The following is a 22,687-nucleotide window of genomic DNA, read 5'->3' on the forward strand; positions in this document are numbered from 1 at the left end:
ACAACAAATACCCATTAAGAAATCAAATGAAGGAATGAGATTTGCATGTTCCATCAGATACAGCTTAATATAGACTTGGAAACAGATACTGGTCCCATTATGCATGCCAAGGAAAGGCTGGCTCTATGTTTTATTACGATTGATTCCCTCCCTACCTCCTGAATGACAGTCTCCGGGTTCCTCCCCTAGCACATTAAGCAGGAGATTGAGGTCAGGTGTGATCATCAAGCCCCTTGGTTATATTCTTTTCATTAATTTAGCCTATGTGCAAAAACGACCCCCTATGTCTCTGTCTCTGTCTTTCAGGTGCACACGCATGGAAAATCCATCAGAGTGAATGGAGCATTTTGGAGGGGAAGGAACAAGTAAGATGGGGAAGTGGTGGCACTAGGAGATGGTCCTTGTCAGTTTCTGGAGACATTGCAGAGTACATCTGAATGGCACTCGTTCACCCCCGACAGGGCTAGTCTTAGTCTCACTTAAAGCTATAAAGCAATGGTCTATGTTGTTACTTGCGAAGTATGAAATGAGCCCCTCTGTCCAAAAACCATCTCCGCCACTAGCGAGGCTATCTGAAATTCCTCATGCTGGATGCATTCATTAAGGTTCTTCTTAAGGGACCATATGTACTGCCAGGCCCTTCTATTAGAAGAAGCATGCTGGGGGCAGCGGGACATGGCAGCTTACTGTCCCACCGCTGCCAAGCATGGCTAGCAGCCATGACAAGCTCTGTGGGGAGTCCAAGATAAGTCTGGAGTTTAAGGTCAGGAGAACAGGCCCAAGCGGAACACCGTAAGTGGGCGTCTGAGCCAGGGACAGCTAGGGGTACTGGGTGTCCCGATGAATGAACCCAACAGGGATATGGGAATCAGGGCAGCACAGATGAAAATTAGAGCAGAGGAGGTGGTATTGGCTCCTGAACAGTCTTCCCTATCCCTTCCATGAGCGGTTATGGCATTTCCTCCAGTCTCCTGGGGTAGAGGGAGAAAGGGATTTGCCTTGGTTTGTCTGCGTACGTGCGTGCGTGCGTGTGTGTTTATAGCAATAAGGTAACTTCATGATTATGATCTCCCCTACGTGTGTGTGTTTATAGCAATAAGGTAATGTTATGATTATGATCTCCCCCTGCCCCCGCTGCTAGATGACTTTACAATCTGAGACTGTAAGTACTCTTTATGAGAGCTGGCTCCCCTTGGCCAGATCTGTAGTTTAAGGGCTGGACAAGCACAGCAGACCAAGCCTCCTAAATGACGTAGGCTATTGTCACCATATGAAGCAGGCCTCTAGCTCTTCATTAGAGGAGGCTCCACATCTTTGGGTATTTTAGCTGTGATAAAAAGGGTTTCCCTGGTTTCTATGCACCTTCTTCACCCAGTACTCTTGGGGAATAGGGTGTGCATTTGTCACCCTCCAACCCACTGAGCTGTGCAGCCCTGACAACACGCATGCGTATAGACACAGAGACAAGGCCCTGGATATGGCTGTACTGGCAATGGTTGCAAGCTCAACTCCCACGGGCAGGGGAGCAAGAAAATCCAATCCCAAAGGTCCACTGGTGGTCTGGCTGCCAAAGGGGGACCTAGATCTAGGTGTCTGCCCCGTGAGCTGTCCCCATCCCCCTCCACTCCATCTGAGCTTACCTAGGCTGAATCTGTTGGCTGCCATGAACTGGCTTCAGGGAAGAGGTGTTAATATTGTCAGGAATGCTTGTTTTCAGCAACTTTGCTCCCTGGACATCTTCAGAATCTTTTTTCTTCTTCTTGCCAAAAAAGCTCTTGAAGGCTTTAAATTTGGATTTCTTCTTCCCTGGAAGTGAGAAACAGAAGTGAGGGAGAGTGTGATGGAGACAGGGAAGACGAGAGATGAGACAGGGTCTTTCTTGGTGGGAACTAGGACTGTGATCTCGGTGCCCTGCAGATCTTAGCCCTGGCCCCAGGGCCCCACTACACCATTCATTTGCTTTGTTCCCCTCCTAAGGACTTTAGTAACCAAGCATCCGAGTTGCTGGTGAAAGCAGAAGCCCAGGCCAAGTCTTGTGATCTTTGGGCAGCCCCTCTTCAGACCAAACTCAAGTTCAGCTATTAACACATACACCTCTTTCCTTGTCCTAAGAACTTCATTGCCCTGATATGTGGTAACTAATATACAGAGCACAAAAATGTAATGTATATGAGTGAAACTGACATTTTGATATTTCATTATTGTTTATAGCCCTTGTCTATACTCTTGAGGCACAGTGGTTTTTCTACTTACTACTTGCTAAATTATTTAGTGGAGGGTTAAGCTTGTGATTACAAAATAAACAAAGTATGTCATTGTCCAAATTAAAAAAAAAATAAGAAAGGAAGGAGGAGGGAGGGTGGGAGTGTGGCAGGAGGGAGGGTAGGGTGGAAAGTATCATTTGCTCTTAAATATGTACATATGAAATTGGTTTGCCTTATATAAATAAAAAAAAATTTTAAAAGAAGTTCACTCGTGTGGCCCAAATATTGAGCCACAGTAGTGCTTGGTACCCCCTGACCTCAACCCAGCAGCTGGAGTTATTCGAATCCAACGGGATCGCCAAGCTTGCACATGTGAAAAACACCTTAGAATTCTCAGAAATCCAAGTGGGAGTTGGTACCACCCAGCCTGCATGAAGAAAGGATCCAGATCCAAAAGTGAGTGCAGTTGGTTGGTATAGTCAGGGAATACTTCTATGAGGATAGAACTGATGAGCAAAGGAGAGGGCTGGGAACTGGAAGGAAGAAAAGGCTGTCCAGACAAAGAAACTGCAATGTCAAAATGTGATACCAAGGGGTTTTTCAAGGTGTGATTGTGTGTGTGTTTGTGTATGTGTGTTCTTCAACTATTACCTGTTGGTTTAGATTGTCTCCAGGGCTGCTCTCCTCTGCACAAGCAGGTAAGTGATAATACACTACCTATAAAGATTGCCAGGGCACTTGTGAGGAATGCAGACTTGAAAAGTTTATAAGGCTCTGTTTGGGCTTGCCTTAGTTTCCTAATAAGCACATATGTCTTTACCCAGACTCAGGAAAAGAGAAGGGGGAAGAAGTGTTTGCACTGTTCTTTGGAAGGATTTCGCTCTTCTTGCTTGTATATGCAATAATTTGCCAACTCAGCCGTCTCAGTCCAATGCTCATTAGTCAGCATGGCACTGTTGTTCTGGCAATGAAGGGCCCAGACAACGGTGTTTCCAATGCAGCAAATGCTATGGTAACCTTGATGGTGTATTGGAAACTCTGGAATCCCAGGCCTCAATCTGCCATCAATTAGCTCTGAGACTTTGGGTACGTCCCTCAATCTCTCAAGGAGTTGGCGTAAAATGAAGGAACTAACCCAAAGTGTGTCCAGAGGGATGCTCATTAAGGTTTGTTATAAAAGGGATTTTCAGTCCCATCAACCTGATAAATGCTGGATTGGACAAAGCTCAGTGCTCTGCTTTCCAACATGATTTTGGAAATGTCAAAATGGTTCTTGTATATAGTGAAGCAAATTAACCAACCATATTGTGCCCCAAGTGCACGTAAGCAGAATGTCTGGAAAAAAACACGTTGGGAAGTGCTGACCTAGGGTTCCTTCTAGCTCAGAGATGCCATGACATATTTATGCACCGTTTACTCCTGGGCCTGCCTAGTAGAAAGGTTCCTGAACTTCATGGCCTGACATAAATCCAGTTTCCACCAATCTGTACAATTCATGCTTCTCTATTTTCTCTGAACACCTAAAACTTGACTGTTAGCACCAACAAGTTTTGCATCTGAATGCTCTCTAGTTTACTAATTCACTCATTCATTAATTCAATCATTCATCTATTTGACAAATATTTATTAAGGTCAAGCCCTTGCCATGTTCTATATATGAATGAGAAAATGGTAAGATATAGCTTCTATGTCTGAGCTACTGTCCCATATCAAAGCAATAGGCGAGCCCTCTTTAGCATTCTCTTTATCAACTAGCACAGTGCAAGGTATACAGTGACAGTTGAGAGACACTGAAGGGTGCAGAATACCAACACAGCCTATCACTTGCCTTGAATTGAGACCACCAAATACAGTCATCCTTAAACGCCCTATAATTTAAATACTGGCTCTTATAGAGTTTATGTAAGTTCTAAATAACGTAGGTAAAGAGCATAGCATACAATCTGGCATGTCATAAGTGCTCACCAAATGTCAGTCAGTGTCAGGAACGCGACAATTACTTGTTTATGAGAGCCAGATTCAATTCCATCAGTGTTCATTAGAAGCAGCCCCATATCTGTAACTCTTTGGAACTCTGAAGTATCATGATTACGATGTTGGTGTTTGGCACAGCGGATAAAACACTGCTTGGGACACCTACATCCCATATCAGAGTGTCTGGTTCAAGTCCCTGCTCCTTCAATCCCATTTCTAGCTTCTTGCTAATGCACACCTTGGGAGGCAGTAGGTGATGGTTCAAGTACCTGGATCCCTGCCACCCACATGGGAGAACCGGAATGAGTTCCAGGCTCCTGGCTTTTATCTAGCCCAGCCCTGACTCTTGCAGGTATTTGGGAAGAGAACCAACCAGTGGATGGAAGATTTCTGTCTTTCTCTCCTCTTTCGAATAAAATGAAAATACTAAATAAAAGGTTTTTAAATTTTTCATGATTAGAAACAGAGAAGCCAGCATGCAGTAGAGCAACAAAAGATCATAGGACTGTTCGCTTGATAATGCTGCTTAAGTAATTTCTGTTTTTTGGGACTTGGGTAACTCTTTCTATTAGGATATATCTATATAGGGTCATGGTTGAGAAAAGCTAACAATTCTACTTAGAGATAGAAAATATGTAAAAGGAAAATACAACAGGAACTATATTTTCCCCAAAGTTCCCTTTAGATTTATCGGGAAAAAAAATCAACTATTTTATAATAAATTGAAATATTTAAAATGATGTCTGACCTCTCAGAACTACTATTAGGATTCAATGTGAAAGTTCTGAAAAGTATATAGTACAACATAATCTGTCTGTAAAATCAACTCTACTTTGCTTTTTGGCCTTCTCTCTCTCTCTCTTTTAGATTTATCTTATTTATTTGAAAGGCAGCATTACAGAAGGAGAGGGAGAGATAGAGATCTTCCATCCACTAGTTCACTCCCCAAATGGCCACAACAGCCAGGGCTGGCCCAGGCTGAAACCAGGAGCCAGGAGCTTCATCTGGATCTCCCATGTGGGTGCAGGGGCTCAAGGACTTGAGACATCTTCCACTGTTTTCCCAAGCGCATTAACAGGGAGCTGGATCAGAAATGGAGCAGCTGGGATTTGAACTGGCAGTCATACTGGATGCAGGCATTGCAGGCAGCAGCTTAACCTACTGCACCACAATGCCACCCTTGGCCTTCTCTCTTTTCTACCCCAAAATGATTTATTTTTTTAAAGATTCATTTATTCGTTTGAAAGGCAGAATGAGAGAGAGAGAGAGAGAGAGAGAGAGAGAGAGAGAGAGGTCTTCCATCCACTGGTTCACTCCCAAAATGGCCACAATAGCCGAGGCTGGGCCAGGCTGAAGTCAGGAACTAGGAGCTTCTTCCAGGTCTCCCACGTGGGTGCAGGGACCCAAGCACTTGGGCCATATTCCACTGTTTTTCCAGGCACATTAGCAGGGAGCCGGATCAGAAGCAGAGCAGCCGGGACTCGAACTGGCACCCATATGGGATGCTGGTGCCACAGGTGGCGGTTTTACCCACTATGCCACAGCGCCAGCCCCCAAATGATTTCTAAAGCCTGTGAAATTATGAGATTTTGATGTAAAATCCTGATTCCTATAATCAGTTTTGTGCTAGAAACTGTTTAACAACTGGCTCTCTCAGAGAAAATACCCTGATTACTGTGTTTGCCTATTTATATGGTGTAAATATTCCTACCATGGCCAATTTAAAGCTACCAACATAACATTTGGGAATAAATGTGTACAGTCTATCAAGACTGCATGGACCAGCTCAAATATACTGCTGAATAACTTCCACCCAGGTAGGACAAACGGTGTAGAGACCTGTGGCAGACAGGAAGTAACGAGCTGTATTTTAGCCATTTGAGACACTCCCATTTTCCAAATAGAAGGAGCAAGAGTGATTGATTCTTGACAGGTGGATCTCCTTTTGACCTCTGAAAGAAAAATTAATTTATTCTCAGAGGATTTAAAAACATAAGGATTGTTGCTCCTTTGGCTTTAAAACCTCATAATGAGAGGGAGGAAGGCAATGGCAGAGAAGTTGTAGGTGCAAACATCCTTCTCATAAAGCAGCACAACCATAGAAAGTAGACAGTCATCACTGGGTTGCTCCATTCATGACATGATCTATAAACACTGAATAATTAAATAAAGATACTTCTAATGAACTCTTCAGGCTGTAAAACTGAATTTACCTAACAGAATCATTGCATGAGCTGATGAAATTTTGTATGAACACATTTTTATGTCCCTAAATTAACAAAATAACTAGTGAGTTTAGAACCATGATAGGTGCTAAAAATTAAGTATGCATATGTTCTAATTTTCCCCCAATTTTCCATTTGCAAGACAGAAACAATGACTTCACACAAGGATTCACAATACTGTAAGCAATATGTCTCTTTCAACCATGGCCAATATGAGGAAAAGAATGTTTCCATTCTGCCCTATTGGGTAGCTCTGAGTATGTGTTGTTAGCAGGGAGTTGGGGAGATACCGAGAGATGATAACTACCAAGCGTGATGGGTTGGTTGATCTAGGGCAGTGACTTGGAAGCTGGGCACACTTTAGTGAGCAAGCCATTGCCAAATAAATATTGTCAGCTGCCAGAGGTTAAGTCTTTCAGCTTGCTTTCCATTAGGAGATCTCCCTACGCTCAACTGTATCAGACTCCCAAGTATGGAGACAAGACCTGATCTCAGTGCTGGGAGTGAGACATGAAGCTGGGACCACTGCTGTGCTATGGTATTTTTGAAATCCTAATGGAATCTGAGATGATTGCTGCTATGGTTTGGATGTGGTTTGAGTGTATCTCCCAAGTGTTTACGTACTGGAAACTTGGTCTATAGTTTAGTAATCTAAGAGGTGGTGGGACCTTTAAGAGGCGGAGTCTAGTGGGAGGATACTGGGGGCACTGCCCTCAGAAGGATTACGTAGTTCTCTTGGGTCCCTGGTTGCCCTCATGAGAGCAAGTAGTGGTAACAGCAAGATCAGCACTTTCCCAGGCGTGATGTCTCACCACGTGATTGCTCCTTCTTGCATGCCCTATCACAGTTACAATGCAGCCTTGCAAAAGCCAATGCCATTCCGTTTGAATTTTGGTCTAAATAAACCTCTTTTCTTTATAAAGTATCCAGCCTCAGGTATTTCATTACAGTAATAAAAAAAATAGACTAATATAGTTGCCATATATTCAAGAGCATAAATTGGCTTTCAAACTTCCCTTTTTAACAGAGTGCCTTTAAATTGCCAGCAGCTGCACCCTGGTATGATTTTCAAAAACTCCCAAAAGTGCAAATTGTAGATAGACCTACACAGCAGATATGGGCCAAAATCTACATTTGTACCCAGCAGTGTTTACATAGGTCACCTGTACAATGGTAATGTATGCCACCACAAGGTACAATGGTTATGATCAGTGAGCTGACTTCTCCAGCAACAAAATCATTGATTTCCCTGTCTAAGCCCAAGGACTATACATTACCAAAACAGCAAGCAGTTTTCAACATCTTCATCCAGTGAGGGCCTACTGTGTCACATGCCAGTAAACAACCCACTGAAGGGTTTTTGATCCTGAGAAGAAATGACAGCTACATCCCATGAAGAAATCATTGCTTCTGGATTGTATATTTAGTTGCCTATCATGCACAACGGGCAGCCCATCTGGGTTAAGCTTCATAAGCTTTAAAAATACATCGCATAATGATAACCTTGTTCTCTTGCTTGCTGCTTGGAAAGAAAATGTTTCTTCTCTTCAAACTCCCAACAGCTGCCTTTTGCTTGGGCTAGCACTTAATAGTGCTAAAAATGTGCCCAAATATTCGGTCTTGAAAATCGTTTTAAAAGATTTATTTATTTATTAGTTATCTGAAGGCAGAGTGCCATAGAGAGACAGAGAAAGAGAGAGATCTATCATCTGCTGGTTCACTTCCCAAATGGCCACAGCAGCCAAGGCTTGGCCAGGCCAAAGGCAAGAGCCAGGAATTCCATCTGGGTCTCCCACATGGGTGGGTAGCAGAGTCCCAAGTATTTGGGCCATCATCCACTGCTTCCCAGGCCACATTAGCAGGAAGCTGGGTCAGAAGCAGAGCACCTGGGACTTGAACCAGCACTCTGATGTGGGATGCTGGCATTGCAAGTGGTGGCTGAACTGCCTGTGCCACAACACTGGCCCCTTAAAACCTCTTGAGAGCACAGAAAAGGCATTTCCTTATCTCCACCCTTATCAAGGTACACTATGTTACCACCTTCTTTTGTAGGTATCTGTCTAGCTCACATCCAAAACAGCAGGCCAGTTACTTTGATATCTGGATCTGCCTCGGGTGAGAGGCCTTTCATTCATTTATTCATTCATTCATTTATTAAGTATTTTGGAGTGCCTAATCCCTGTCTCTGAGACCCAGTACTAAACCACTGTAACACAGACGAGGAAGACCCAAGCCCTGCTCTAGGGGATCCACGATCAGACTCAGCAGTTGCCTATCATCAGTGGAGTCAGGCCTCCAGCCAGCCACAAAGAGGTTCCTCTCTCTCTCTCTCTGTCATTCTCGATCGTCTTCTTTTTTTAAAAAAATTCATAATTAATTTATTTGAAAAGCAGAGAGAGATAGACACACACACACACACACACAGAGAGAGAGAGAGAGAGAGAGAGAGAGATCTTCCATCTGCTGATTCACTCCCCAGATGGCCACAATGGCCAGGGCTGGGCCAGGCTGAAACCAGGAGCCAGGAGAGGAGCTTCTTCCACATTTCCTATGTGGGTGCAAGAGCCCAAGCGCTTGGGCTTGGGCCATCCTCTACTGCTTTCCCAGGCACATTAGCCGGGACCTGGATCGGAAATGGAGCAGCCGGAACTTAAACCAGCACCATATAGGATGCAGGCACTGCAGGCAGAGGATTGGCCTACTACACCACAGCACCAGCCCCTAGAACAAGTCTTTCGCACCATACAGTACTAGAGAAAACTCAGCCAAAAAAGTTGAAGAACAATGCAATCAACCATAAATTCAGTCTGTCTTTAAACTCAATGCCTCACTTTCTGTCTTACGGCTCTTCGTTTTTATTATGCATATATGTCAGTTAAGCTTATCATTGCTTAAGGACTTTTTACGTCGTTTCTGTTATTCCACTCATGATCACATATCACCCATAGATGGCACCACAATTTAGGCAATGGATACACATCTGAGTAAGTTTTGCAAAAGAGAGCTTCTATAAATTGAATCGTACGGAACGGAAACCTGTAGTGATATGTTTTGCTTCTATCCCCCAACACACACTCATTTACTCCTCAAATTACAAATCCATCTGCTTGTTAAGTCTAGATTATTATCTATAGTAAAACTCCAGTTGAATCTGTCAGATCTTTATCTGTTCTGACTGCTTTTTCTAATTAAGCAGAAATACTTTTCCTACCTTTGTATGTAGAACCTGGTAACCATCTCCTTCAAAGAAGATTGCAGGTCCTCAGATAATCTTGACTTTCAGAGTTAGAGATGACAGAGAAGATGTTAAAAAACTGAAAAGTAAATATTAATGGTGTCTAATGCTATTAGAAATTTGATAAGGGCGCCGGCGCTGTGGTGTTGTAGTTTAAACCTCTGCCTGCAGTGCCAGCGCAGGCATCCCATATGGGCGGCGATTCAAGTCCCAGCTGCTCCACTTCTGATCCAGCTCCCTACTAATGCACCTAGGAAAGCAGTGGAGGATGGCCCAAGTCCTTGGGCCCCTGCACCCACATGGGAGACCCGGAAGAAGCTCCTGGCTCCTGGCTTCAGAGTGGCACAGCCAATAGGATATGGCCATTTGGGGAGTGGGCCAGAGGATGGAAGTCCTTTCTCTCTGTCTTGCTCGCTCTCTCTCTGTAACTCTGCCTCTCAAATACATAAATAAATCTTTGAAAAGTGAAATTTTATATGAACTTCTTTTCTTGTGACTTGGTTCTTTTTCCTGGGGACTAAACACAGAAGAGAAATCTAGTTTAGTTATCAAGGTTTTACTGGATTACTTACCCTCTTCACTGGACTCCAGCACGTCCATACTGCCAGAAACTTCATTGACTGATCCAGCCATAATCAGCTCACTAAAATATAATACAGAGTGAAAAATAAAAGATCATTATTTGATATCCAGAACATAACACAATCATTCATTCACTCTAGCTCTTATCCTTCAATTAAAATTTTAAACCATTGAAGAAAAGACATAAAATGGAATTCCCATCAGGGAGAATTATTCTTCCTTAAAAGAGACATTGATGTGAAATGTCCAAAATAGGAAAATACATAGACACAGAGAATGTCTTGCTTGCATAAGGTTGGCAGGAAAGGGATTTGCGGGGGGGGGGGGGGGGGGTGCTGCCGAGTTCCTGGTAAGTTCCTAGCTATCCCCTGGCATTGAGGAAAGCTTGCTAACATTGCGGAGAGAAACCATCTCTGATCTTTGGAGAAGCCCATGGAAAAGGAGCCTGTTGTCAAAACATCAGGTCAGTGTAGACTGATATTGCCCTTGTCAGCAGTAGAAGAAAGGGAAGCAACCAACCACTACAGAGAAAAATGCGAAAGAAGAGATAACAAAGAGGGCATGTGGCCACATCTGAACCCCTAAGCACTACTAGAACCCTCGAGTGTCGGCTGTCTGAAATTCTCTCCAGCATACCGAATTCTAAAGGCCCCCAAGGACACCAAAACCGGGAGCCACTCAAGCGGTAGTTGTGCAACTGCCTTCTTGCCTAAACAAAGCAGCCACTATAACAAAACACATCAAACTCCTCTTGATGTCAAATCCTTTTGGGTTACCGCTCATTTCTCCGCATCCCTGTAAAGCAAAACCCAAAAGAGTTATCTATACTTACTGCCTTATGCCCTCACTTCTGTCTCTTCATCTCTCTCCAGTCCGGGTGCCAAACTGCTTCCAAACCACTCCACTGGAACTGCTCTGGAACACCGAGGCGGCTGCATTTAACCTTCCGGCAGCATCTGACAGAGCTGAACACTCCCTCTTTTTTGAGTCATTTTATCACTTCACTTGCAGAACACCGTACTCCCCTAATTTTCCTCCTACCTCATTGGGTGTTTGTTCTCAGTGTTCTTTGCTGGATCTTTTCCTTGTCCTTGGTTTTGAAATGCTGTAGCACAACAGGCTCTGTCCTTTGCCCTCCTCTTTAGCTACAATCATGTCATAGGCCAGTGCCATTAAATACAAATGCTAACATGAGCACAATGGCAAACCACAGATATCATTTTTTTTCTTTTTTTATTATTTTTTATTTAGTAAATATAAATTTCCAAAGTATAGTTTATAAATTACAATGGCTTCCCCCCCATAACTTCCCTCCCACTCACACCCCTCCCATATCCCGCTCCCTCTCCCATTCCATTCACATCAAGATTTATTTTCAATTACCTTTATATACAGAAGATCAATTTAGTATATATTAAGTAAAGATTTCATCAGTTTGTACCCACAGAAACACAAAGTGGAAAGTACTGTTTCAGTACTAGTTATAGCATTACTTCACATTGGACAACAGATATCATTTTAAGTTGTCTAGTAGCTACATTTCTAAAAAATAAAAACATGAGGCTAGCGCTATGGTGCAGCGGGTTAAAGCCCTAGCCTGAAGTGCCAGCATCCCATATGGGTGTTGGTTCTAGTCCTGGCTGCTCCTTTTCCCAATCCAGTTCTCTGCCATGCCCTGGGATAGTAGTGGGAGATGGCCCAACTCCTTGGGCCCCTGCACCCATGTAGGGGACCCGGAAGAAGCTCCTGGCTCCTGGCTTTTGGATCGGCACAGCTCCAGCCGTTGCGGCCATCTGGAGAGTGAACCAGTGGATGGAAGACCTCTCTCTCTGTCTTTACCTCTCTCTCTAACTCTGTCTTGCAAATAAATAAAAATAAATCTTTAAAAAAATAAAAAAATAAAAACAAAATGGAGAAGTTACTTTTACTAATATATTTATTCAACCCAATATAATCAAAATGTCATTTTAATATGCAATCACTATACAGTTACACTAATGAGGTTTTTTATTTTAAAAAAGATTTATGTATATTGAAAATCAGAGTTATAGAGAGAGAGAGAGAGAGAGACAGAGAGAGAGAGAGAGAGAGATCTTCTATCCACTCGTTCACTCCCCAAACGGCTGCAGTGGCCAGCTCTGCGCCAGGCTGGAGCCAAGAGCTTCATTTTTGTCTCCCACGTGGGTTCAGGCTGCTTTTCTCAGGCCATTAGCAGGAAGCCAGATCAGAAGTGTAGCAGCCAGGACTCGAACTGGTGCCCATATAGGATGCCAGCACTGCAGGCAGAGGCTTTATCCACTGGGCCACAATGCTAGCCCCTAATGATATGTTGTACATTATTTTTTCTTACTAAGTGGCCACATCAGTTGGATCAGCTCCCCTTGCTTAAAGTCCCTCATTGGCTTACCCTCAAACTCAAAATAAAATCCCAGCCCCTTATCATGAGCGAGCCTTATATGATCTGGCCATACGTGCATGCCCCTCTGATCACCAGCCCTGCCTCCCTCCCACTTTGTCCCTCTGCTCCAGCCTCACTGGCCTTTGTAGGAATCCCCATTGCACCAAATCCCTTTCAACTGCAGGACCTTTGCCTTTCCTGGTCCCTCTGCCAGGAGGGCTCTCTCCCCACAGAGTTGCACAGCAGAATCCTTTGCAGTATTCATGCATTCAGTGTGACTTCTCTCATTCCAGCAGAAGCACTCGCGGCCTCTCTCCATACACTGTATTACCATCTTCACAGCATGTGTTACTAGCTGAAATTATATCCTACATTATTCATGTAATTCCTAGTTTCTGGTCTGCCGCCACCACTAGTATGTAACCTCCATGAAAGCAGGAGTCTTGCCTGTCTTCTTCATCACTAGACTTCCCAGCACCTGGAATGGCCCCTCAGATGGAGGAATCACAGGATTTACTCTTGGATTGAATGGGAGGTGGTAAATAGCAGACCTTCAATAAACATTGTTGAACAAACACAGAAGTTGGTAACAGAAGGGGAAGTAATTTAACAGCCACTCTTGTCATCAGAAGCGGAAGTTGAGGTATGCCAGAAGAGGCCAAGGAAGACTTGTCCTGGAACAGGACCCCCCCCACCCCCACCCCCGCTGTGTTTCCCAGCTTCGCACGGACCTGCCTTTCCTCCAAGCAAGGTGGTCCCAGCCCTGGTTTATTCATCTCTGCAGGACCAAGTTCTTGTGGGCTCCCCTGTCCTTGATGCATGAAGTCCTTTCCTAGGCGTCTCAGCCATGCGAATCTATTCATTTGGTTAATCCTGGAATTTTACAAGGGAGCCTTCTCTTGCTTAGCCACCACCACCACCAGACTTCTTTCCTTTTACCCTCAGACTGAGCCTTTCAAACAGAGCTTTGCTTCCCAAGTACCTCCTTATGAAACAGGGATGGGAGACCATTTTTCTGCCAAGGCCACTGGGATATTTATAACATCATTAGCGGGCCATAGAAAATTATTGACTTACAGATATTGATTTACTGAATTTTGAGTCCTTCCTGTGGTTGCCTTGGCAGGTCCAGACCAAATAATTTCATGGGTCTTATACAGCCCATGGGCCAGATGTTCCCCACCCCTGTCATAGGGGCATCTCTGTATTTCTCTCCTGTGTCTCATTATAGCTAATATCAATTTAAAATGGAGTTGTTCCTTAATTATACTAGGACTCATTAATAGTGGCCTTGGAGCTGCCTCTTCTGGCCTATTATTTATCACAGTCAGCAAAAAATGCTATCACTTCCCTGGGCATCTGAACAAATCTGGCAATTTCCTCTCCAAAATACCAGAGTGTGTGGTGGGCATCTTGTGCAGCAGTTGAGATGCTGCTTGGGACAACTACACCCCATATTACAGTGACCGAGTTCAAGTCCAGGCTCTACTTCGGATTCCAACTTCTTGCTAATGTACATCCTTGGGGGGCAGCAGAGGACATGTGGTCTCAAGTACTTGGATCCCTAGCACCCACATAAGACAACCTGATTGAGCTCTTGGCTGCTGCCTTCAGCCTGGCCCAGCCCTGGCTGGTGCAGGCATTTGAGAAGCGAACCAATGGATGGAGGATCTCTGTTTATCCCCCTTTCTTTCAAAAAAAAAAAGTGAAAAAAAAAAACAAAGTGGTCTTGAGCCTCCCCTGATAAATACATTCAGCAACTTCCTGCTGCTGGTAAGATAAAAATCAAATTTTAAACAACTAAGCCCTTTGCAATTTGGTGCTCTCTGCCCCCTCCAGTCTCCCAGCTGCCCACTCCCGCACTCTGCTCTCCCAGAAGCATCAGTCATTTCTGAAACACACTTTCTTTGTGCTCAGCACAGGATGTTCACTTGGTCTGGAACACCACCTCCCTAATCCCCAGGTCCTTGAAATCCTACACTTCAAGACTCAGCTCAAAGACAAATAGCCGTGACCTACGCACTCAGCCCTTAACACACACCTCTGTCATTGCTGATACCACTGGAGGACAGGGACCACATTTTGACTATCTGCATATCACCTAGCATGATTGCACCCACCCCTGAGGTGTTCACTGCATTACAGACAGATGGACAGATGGATGTAGGAGTTGGTGGGGAGGGGTACTGCAGCTGCAAATAGAACTCAATGGAGACTCTGTTGGTGGGAATGGAAATTAGTGCAGCCACTGTGGAAAACAGCATGGAAATTTCTTTAAAAACTAGAAAGAGAACTACCATATGATCCAGCAATCCACTACTGGCTATATACCCAAAAGATATGAACTCACTATATCAAAGAGATACCTGCTCCACCATGTTTATAGCAGCACTGTTCCCAATAGTCAAAATGTGGACTTGACCAAGGTGCCCATCATCAGACGAATGGATAAAGAAAATGTGGTATATATGCACAATGGAATACCATTCAGCCATTAAGAGGATGAAATGCAGTCATTTGCAGCAAAATGGATGGAACAGGAAGGAGGTCGTCATGTTAAGTGAAATCAGCCAGACACAGAAAGACAAATACTGCATGTTCTCACTCATATGTGAAAGCTGAAATCAAAGAAGAAAACTCAGTCTGAACACACGATGTGGATTACTAGAGGCTAGGAGGAGTGGGGGGCATAAAAAGAGTTTGGATTTAAAACAATTAGGAAAACCTAAGTGTGCTTCATTGTGACAAAGATACTAATATGAGATGTTAATAGGGTAAATAGGGTCAGGGATAGATGGAAACTCTTTGTATTACTACCTCACAATTTTTGTTGTGTGAATTTAAAACTATTCCAAAATAAAATGTCAAGAAAATAAAGAAGCCAACAGGGAAAATGGTCCCCGCTTTTCAACTACGCGGACAATTTGAAACACACATTCAGTAAAAGACCCCTCTGCGTGAAGTCCCATGAAGAAGCTGGTGAGCCAAGTGAAGGAAGAAGAAAGAGAAGATTTTATCCAGTAAATGATGAGAGGCCTTCACAATCACTTCCAAGGAACACAGCATCATGTAATAATGGTCAACAGGGAGTGTGGCCTATCACACAGATAAAGTTTCATTAGCGAGTTAAAATGCTTGCTTGCTTTTCTAGGCCACTCCAGATTTTAGGCCCCAGAGCTGCCTTTTCCTTTTCAGATTGTCTTACTTGAGGGCTGAACAAAGGCCCTGGGGGGAAAAGAGAAAGAACAAGTGAAAATGGCCTGTATGCCTAGGCTGTTGAAATTTTTAAACCACAGTCTGTGGTTCAAGGATTCAGAGAATTTTGCTTGACAGTTTGCTGCCTTCCCAGAATGGGGACTGCTAATGGGAAGCAGCTGGCCTCATGTTTTTTTTTAAACCAATCTACTAGGATGCAATGATTTTCATTGAGTCTGTTGTAGATAAAATTCTAAGATGGTCCCCCAAACTTGCACCTCTTAGTATGCACGCCCTATAAACACCTGGGGCTTATGCTCCCAGGAGCAGATATGTGTATTCCCATGGGAACCTGGATAGAGGAGAAACCATCCTGATGGCCATTTATCGCGACTCTGAGAGCCCTGGGTGCATGCCTGTCCAAAGCAGACACTGCTTCATGATTTTGGTGATGCATTATTTGAAATGACACCTGAAGCTACAAAGCCACTCCTCCAAATGCCCATGGGTGACAGTAGTATTAGATACACCAGTGAGAGAGGATCACTTCTGTGCATTCCAAACCCTCACCTGTGGGCATCTGACCACCTGGACTATTAAGTGGATGCCCAAGCATGATGGAGGGGACTCCTGCCTCAGATCCCTGCTCTACAGTATTTGTCACTCAAGCCGAAGAACAATGGCTGACTACCCTCTCCACTTCCTGCCACAGGGAAGCCTGTTGCAGGAATACCTCTGAGTAGTCTTATTGTCATCCAAGAGCAGATCCTTGTCCTAAAGACTAGACACAGCCTCAGAAAAATAAGTTGTCTTAGCTGGACGATTGCTCAAAATTTCTCTGTAGATAATATACCCACTGTTAGGAGAGGAGAACAAGAGGAAAGATCCACTCCATCAGGGAGCAAATGCAATTTGTCCTCAACCCTCATCAGTCTGTAGTTGGGACATGCTCCTGTGCAAAAGAAAAATAACAAGAGAAAAACAAGCCAGTATATTTGCCTGCGCAGTACACATCACATGGGAGAAATCTCAATGAAAAGTAACTCAAACAGTGGCTTAGAACTCTGGTTTATGTAGTACTCCAACAAAAAATAATAACTTTTCAAAGAAGTGATGACAAAGGAAAAGGACTTTGAGTCTCAATGAACACAGTTAGCAATTGTTCTCCAGGTGGGAGTCAGAGGTAGGATACTCTGTGTAAATTTATGTCCTGCTTTTAGGGAACTAGAGGAGGGTCAGAGAACTCCCCTGCACCAGCAGCTTCTTAATTATCTTCAGATCAACAACCCTTTATGTTTGGGAAAGGCGTATTCTGACCTCCCATGGTTCCCTCGTTTGAAACTTGATTTTCAGCATGTTTCCCCGTGTTCAAGTAGAATTGGCAACTATGGAGACACTGGGGCCACACGTTGCAAGCTAAGAGACTGATCAAGTTGGAGGGGTGGTGGCAACCAACACTGGTATAAACAGGAAAGAAGAAATTTGAGTACAATGTTCCATATCTTAGGGAATCGTCTCAGTCCTGAGACAAGGTCCTCTCAGTTTGTTAAAACGGACGGTTGCGTGCTGTTTCAGGTGGTGGTATGACTGGTGGGTTCCCATTAAAGTTAGGCCTCTATGAAGATACAAGCAAACAGGTATTGAATAAGAGGCATTTCTATGGAAGCAAACTAAATACAAAGCACAAAACAAAGATGCAGCTGTAACAGACACACTGGCTGCAGCTTCTCCTAGGTCTCCTCCACTCCCTCCTCCTCCTCCTCTCCCTTTTTGCTTCTTGCTACCCTTGCTTTCTCTAGCAATTTGGTTTAAAAGGTTAGCTTCCCCTCCAGCTCTGCCTTCCTGTCCTCCCCATTACACCCCCAGATAACTCAGGAGAGGCCTAAAACCCATCTCTTGAATCCCCCAACAAACATTTTAGATCCTGGAAGTTGGGGGAAATGCAAAGAACTTGGCCTAGAAGGTTCCTTCTGCCATCTCTCTAGTGGTCTACAGTCTAGCTGACAGGGAGTCCAGTCTTCCCATCCACACAGCCTGTGATTAAAAGCTCTGTTCTTGCACAGTCAGGGGCAACCAATACTACACAATTAATCCAGTGAATGAAATCGCTGAGTCCTCACTCTGTACCAGGCAGCATGTGGAAAATGATGTTATATACATTATCTCGCTGAATCTTCACAAGAGCCCTAGGAAGTAGGCATTTTTTATTTGGCTTGGATTATTTTCACCTCCATGTCCCAGATGAGAAAACTGAGTCTTGTTGAATTTAGGTAATCTGTGCAAGGTGATACACATTGTAGAAGAGTTAGCACTCAAACCCAGTTCTGGCTGGTTTCACAGTCCATGATTTGACAACTAGCCACTTCTCCCTCTGCGCTTGGCAAAACCTGGTAAGTATGCAAGGCCTACACACTTGCGCCCTGAAGAATCCCATCCCCTGTACTGGCCCAATACAGGACCTGTAAAAAGGTCACTATCCACCCTAATATCTTTGCAGATTTATGGATCGTGTTAACAGTGCATAGAATCCTTCCAGATACTGTTTGGAGGGATGCCAACTTCCAGGGATTAGGTCTGTAGCATGGGGACCTTTTTTTTAAGATTTATTTATTTATTTGAAAGTCAGAGTTACACAGAGAGAAGGGGAGGCAAAGACAGAGAGAGAGAGAGAGAGAGAGAGAGAGAGAGGTCTATCATCCGATGGTTCACTCCCCAATTGGCCGCAATGGCGGGAGCTGCACCAATCCGAAGCCAGGAGCCAGGAGCTTCTTCCGGGTGTCCCACGCGGATGCAGGGGCCCAAGGACTTGGGCCATCTTCTACTGCTTTCCCAAGCCATAGCAGAGAGCTGCATCGGAAGTGGAGCAACCAGGACTCGAACTGGTGCCCATATGGGATGCCGGCACTGCAGGCGGCAGCTTTATCCACTACATCACAGCGCCGGCCCCACACCTTCTATTGGTCAGGCTGAAGTGGTGGGTACCAGCTTGGGGGTGGGGAAGAAGAGCAATGAGAACACTGAAAAGTCACAAGAGCAGCCAGAACGGCCACATTCCACAGCTGTAAGTGTGTGTTGGGTCCCCAAACTCTGCCAGTTCTCCAGACCACCCCAAGCAGATGGGGTCAGAGGCTCTTTGTTTTAGTCTTTATTTGTCACAGTGGCTGTTATTACTACTCCCAGAAGTCAATAATACATCAGTTGAAAGAAGGGAATGAAAATCTCCATGGGGGAGGAGGCTATTAAAAACAAAAGTAGAATAAAATGGTAGTGGTGGGGGTGCTGGTGCAGGGTGTGAATTTTACATAGCTCATCGGATTTTACGGGGTTTGACACAGATATGTCTTGCCCTTGAAATTCCAAAGACGCTATGGAAAGGAGACACCAGTAGTCACTCCCAGGTCAATGGAGGCAGGAGAGATAAAGCAGGAAGAGAAACTAGACTTTAGGGATGTGCCCCCATTCCAGGCTTAACAATCCATGCCCTTTGTGATGTAACTTGTAACTTTTGGTTTCATCTGAAGACCAGCAGGATGGGGCTTGCAGGAAGCAATGTCAGCATCACCCCATGGTTGTGATAAGTAGCCTTTGTTCTCAGGGTTCCGGGGTGAAACAGAGAGCAGCTTCCCTAGGGAACTTCATCGCAACAGGAAGGGCACGGGCATAAGGAGGGGTGAAGGGTGCTGCTGTCCCAAAGGACACACCTCCACAAAAATAAAAATGCCTCTAAGAATCTGAGATCCCTGACATTCTCAGTGAAGAGAGAGTGGGAGCCTTTGGGTCTCAGCCCTTAACCCCATGGATGGCTCTGCAGTGGACAAAAAGGCAGCCCCCTTTCTGGAGTTGTGGGAATAGTTATCCAAAGGCTGCCTGGCCCCAACTTCTCCTTTACCCCAGCCATGGATGGTATCACCCTTTCTTTCTACCTGGTCTAAAATATCCACCGTTGGGGGCCGGCGCCGCAGCTCACTAGGCTAGTCCTCCGCCTGCAGCGCCGGCACCCCGGGTTCTAGTCCCAGTTGGGGCACCAGGTTCTGTCCCGGTTGCCCCTCTTCCAGTCCAGCTCTCTGCTGTGGCCCAGGAAGGCAGTGGAGGATGGCCCGAGTGCTTGGGCCCTACACCTGCATGGGAGACCAGGAGGAGGCACCTGGCTCCTGGCTCCTGGCTTCAGTTCGGCGCGGTAGCGGCCATTTGGGGGGTGAACCAATGGAAAGGAAGACATTTCTCTCTGTCTCTCTCTCTCTCCCTCACTAACTCTGCCTGTCAAAAAGAAAAAAATCTACCATTGGAATCATTTCACTTGAACCAGACAACGAAGTCAGAACATTGTTTTTCAGGGCCTCTCTCCTGGGTACCTCCAAAGTTTGAATGCAAACCTACCATGTGTTCAGACCTATTTCCAGTGTTGTGCAGGCAATAAAAAGAAAGAAATAGCTAACATTTATCAGACACTGAGGATGTCCACATGCTGTTTGAAGTGTTTTATGTATGAGCACATCACCATATTTAATCCTCAGAGCAATCCTATGAGGTAGGTGCTATTTATTCTCACTCCTCCTCCACTTTCTAGATAAGCAACGTGAAAGGCTAAGTAACTGGCCAGGGTCACATGACAAGTCCCTGGCAAGTTCAAACCAGGAGCCCACAGTGTTATATAAAATGACCCACTCCCTGATGACAAAGGAACAATAGACCCATGAAACATTTGAAGATACTACTGCATTAGCAATCTGACGGCCTGGGTCCCGCTCTGCCCTACCAACAAAGTAGCCTTGCAGCCTTTGCCCAATCATAGCCCCTCTTGGGGTCACAGCTCCCACATTTGTAAAATGAAGAGGGAAGACAAAATGATCATGTGTTCACTTAGGACAAAAGTTCTTGGGGTTAGGATGCTAACGATATTTAGGAGGGGTATGAAGGTCCAAAGAACCATGGAACAGATAGCTTGTGTAAGTCACTTTGTGCATGTGGTATAGGGGCCAGAGGGCAGGAATGAAATCAAGGGTCAAGGTTAACCGAAGACGTGTGTCCAAAGTACTGTCGCAAAGTCAAGTTGGACAGGAAAGCAGTAAAGCAGCAAAGCAAAGCTAGGATGCTGAGCTTTGGCTGTAAAGGAGATCGAAAAAGGGAAGGTGAGAGTAAAGGGGAACAACAGATGGCAGATCCAGGAATTCCAGGCATTCTAGCCACAGGAGGGCCTAGAGAGTGCTTTTGTTCATGGCTCCATCTAAAGCAGCAGAGGGACTAAAAGGGACCTGTCAATGCAGACTGGAGTAATCCTAGAAAGGCTGATAGAAGAGGCAGACCTCCTGGTGGGTTATTTTAATGACAGTAGAGGTGGCTGCCCCACCCCCACCCCAGCTAATCTGCTCTGCTGTGCACTGGAGAGTGAGAGGGAAGCACACAGCTAGCAAGTGAAGAAGAACAAGTCAACAATGCGTGAAAAGCAGCACAGTGGCTGGTAGAAGGATGATGAATAGCAGGGTCTGAAAAACCGTTATTCCAGGTAAGGACAATGGGTGTGAGGAAAGGGTTCCACCAGGAAGGCTGGAAGTCAACGGCATGCATAACACTCATTGAGTCCGTGGCTTTTATCCCCTGGAGATTTTCATTCTTCAGTAAGGGAAGGACCCAGAAACCTGCTCTTCCAGAACCTCCCTAATCTTTCCTAATAAACATCTCTTTCCTAATAAACATATGTAAGGGGCCAGTGTTGTGGTATAACTGTAGGCATTGCATATTGGTTCTAGTCTCAGCTACTCTGCTTCCAACCCAGCTCCTTGCTAATGCGCCTGAGAAAGCAGCAGAAGATGACTCAAGTGCTTGAGCCCCTGCCACCCACATGGGAGATCCAGATGGAGTTCTAGGCTCCTGGCTTCTGCTTGGCTCAGATCTGGCCCTTGCAGCCATTTGGGGAGTAAACCAGTGTATGAAAGGTCTTTCTGCCTGTCTCTCCTTCTCTCTCTGTCACTCTGCTTTTCTAATAAATGAAATAAATCTTTTTAAAAAATCTTTAAACTTGGGTCTCCAGTGAGGCCTACGGCAAGTTTTGGAGAGTACAAAGCCCAGCACTGTGATGAATCAGCTGGGAAGCCTCAACCATGTCAAGTCCTTTCTCTGGGTCTCAGTTTCCTCGTCTAAGAACTAAAGGGTGGCTAGACATGGACTCCAGGGTTCATTTTTAGCCCTAGCATTCTACGATTCTAGGAGTCACTGGGACTCTTTCTCAAAGCTCCCAGTTGACCCTAGAGAGCCAAGATTTTGTAGAGGCTCACTGTAGGCCTACAGAAGCCTGTCGGTATTTTTCAGATCGTTCTCCTACTTTCATATTTGGAAAACCTACACTATTCTTTTCATTTGAAAAAAAAATCCACAGGATTCTAGGAGGTTTGACATACAATCCCCCTACTCTGCTTCTAAACAGATTTACAAAAAGAAGAACTTTTTAAAAAAGATGTATTTATTTATTTCAAAGAGTTACAGAGAGGCAGAGCCAGAGAGGGAGAGAGAGAGAGAGAGAGAGAGATGTCTTCCATCCACTGGTTCACTACCCAAATGGCCACAATGGCCAGAGGTGGGCCAGGCGGAATCCAGGAGCCAGGAGCTTCTTTCAGGTCTTCCACGTGGGTGTAGGGGCCCAAGGACTTGGGCCATGTTCCACTGCTTTCCCAGGCCATAGCAGAGAGCTGGATCGGAAGTAGAGCAGCCGGGATTCAAACTGGCACCCATAAAGGATGTCGGCACTGCAGGCAACGGCTTTACCCACTATGCCACAGCACCGGCCTCCTAACAGAACTTTTCTAAATCAGTTCATCCCTATCAGAGAACTACCCACCTCCTCCCAATTTCCTCTTTCCTCCAACTCTGAATAAGCGGA

The 22,687-nt window shown here is 44.9% G+C and overlaps 1 protein-coding gene across 1 annotated transcript in view; it reads right to left on the reverse strand.

Moving 5' to 3' along the window:
- The window catches only part of KIAA1210 (KIAA1210 ortholog), a 76,692-nt gene that overhangs the window by 40,135 nt on the left and 13,870 nt on the right, over positions 1-22,687 (reverse strand). The window contains 2 exon segments of the mRNA XM_062183046.1: positions 1,641-1,806; positions 10,211-10,281. Of these exon segments, the coding sequence (XP_062039030.1) occupies positions 1,641-1,806; positions 10,211-10,281 (237 nt within the window).

This window comes from Lepus europaeus, chromosome X, assembly GCF_033115175.1.
Source record: "Lepus europaeus isolate LE1 chromosome X, mLepTim1.pri, whole genome shotgun sequence".
NCBI lineage: Eukaryota > Metazoa > Chordata > Mammalia > Lagomorpha > Leporidae > Lepus > Lepus europaeus.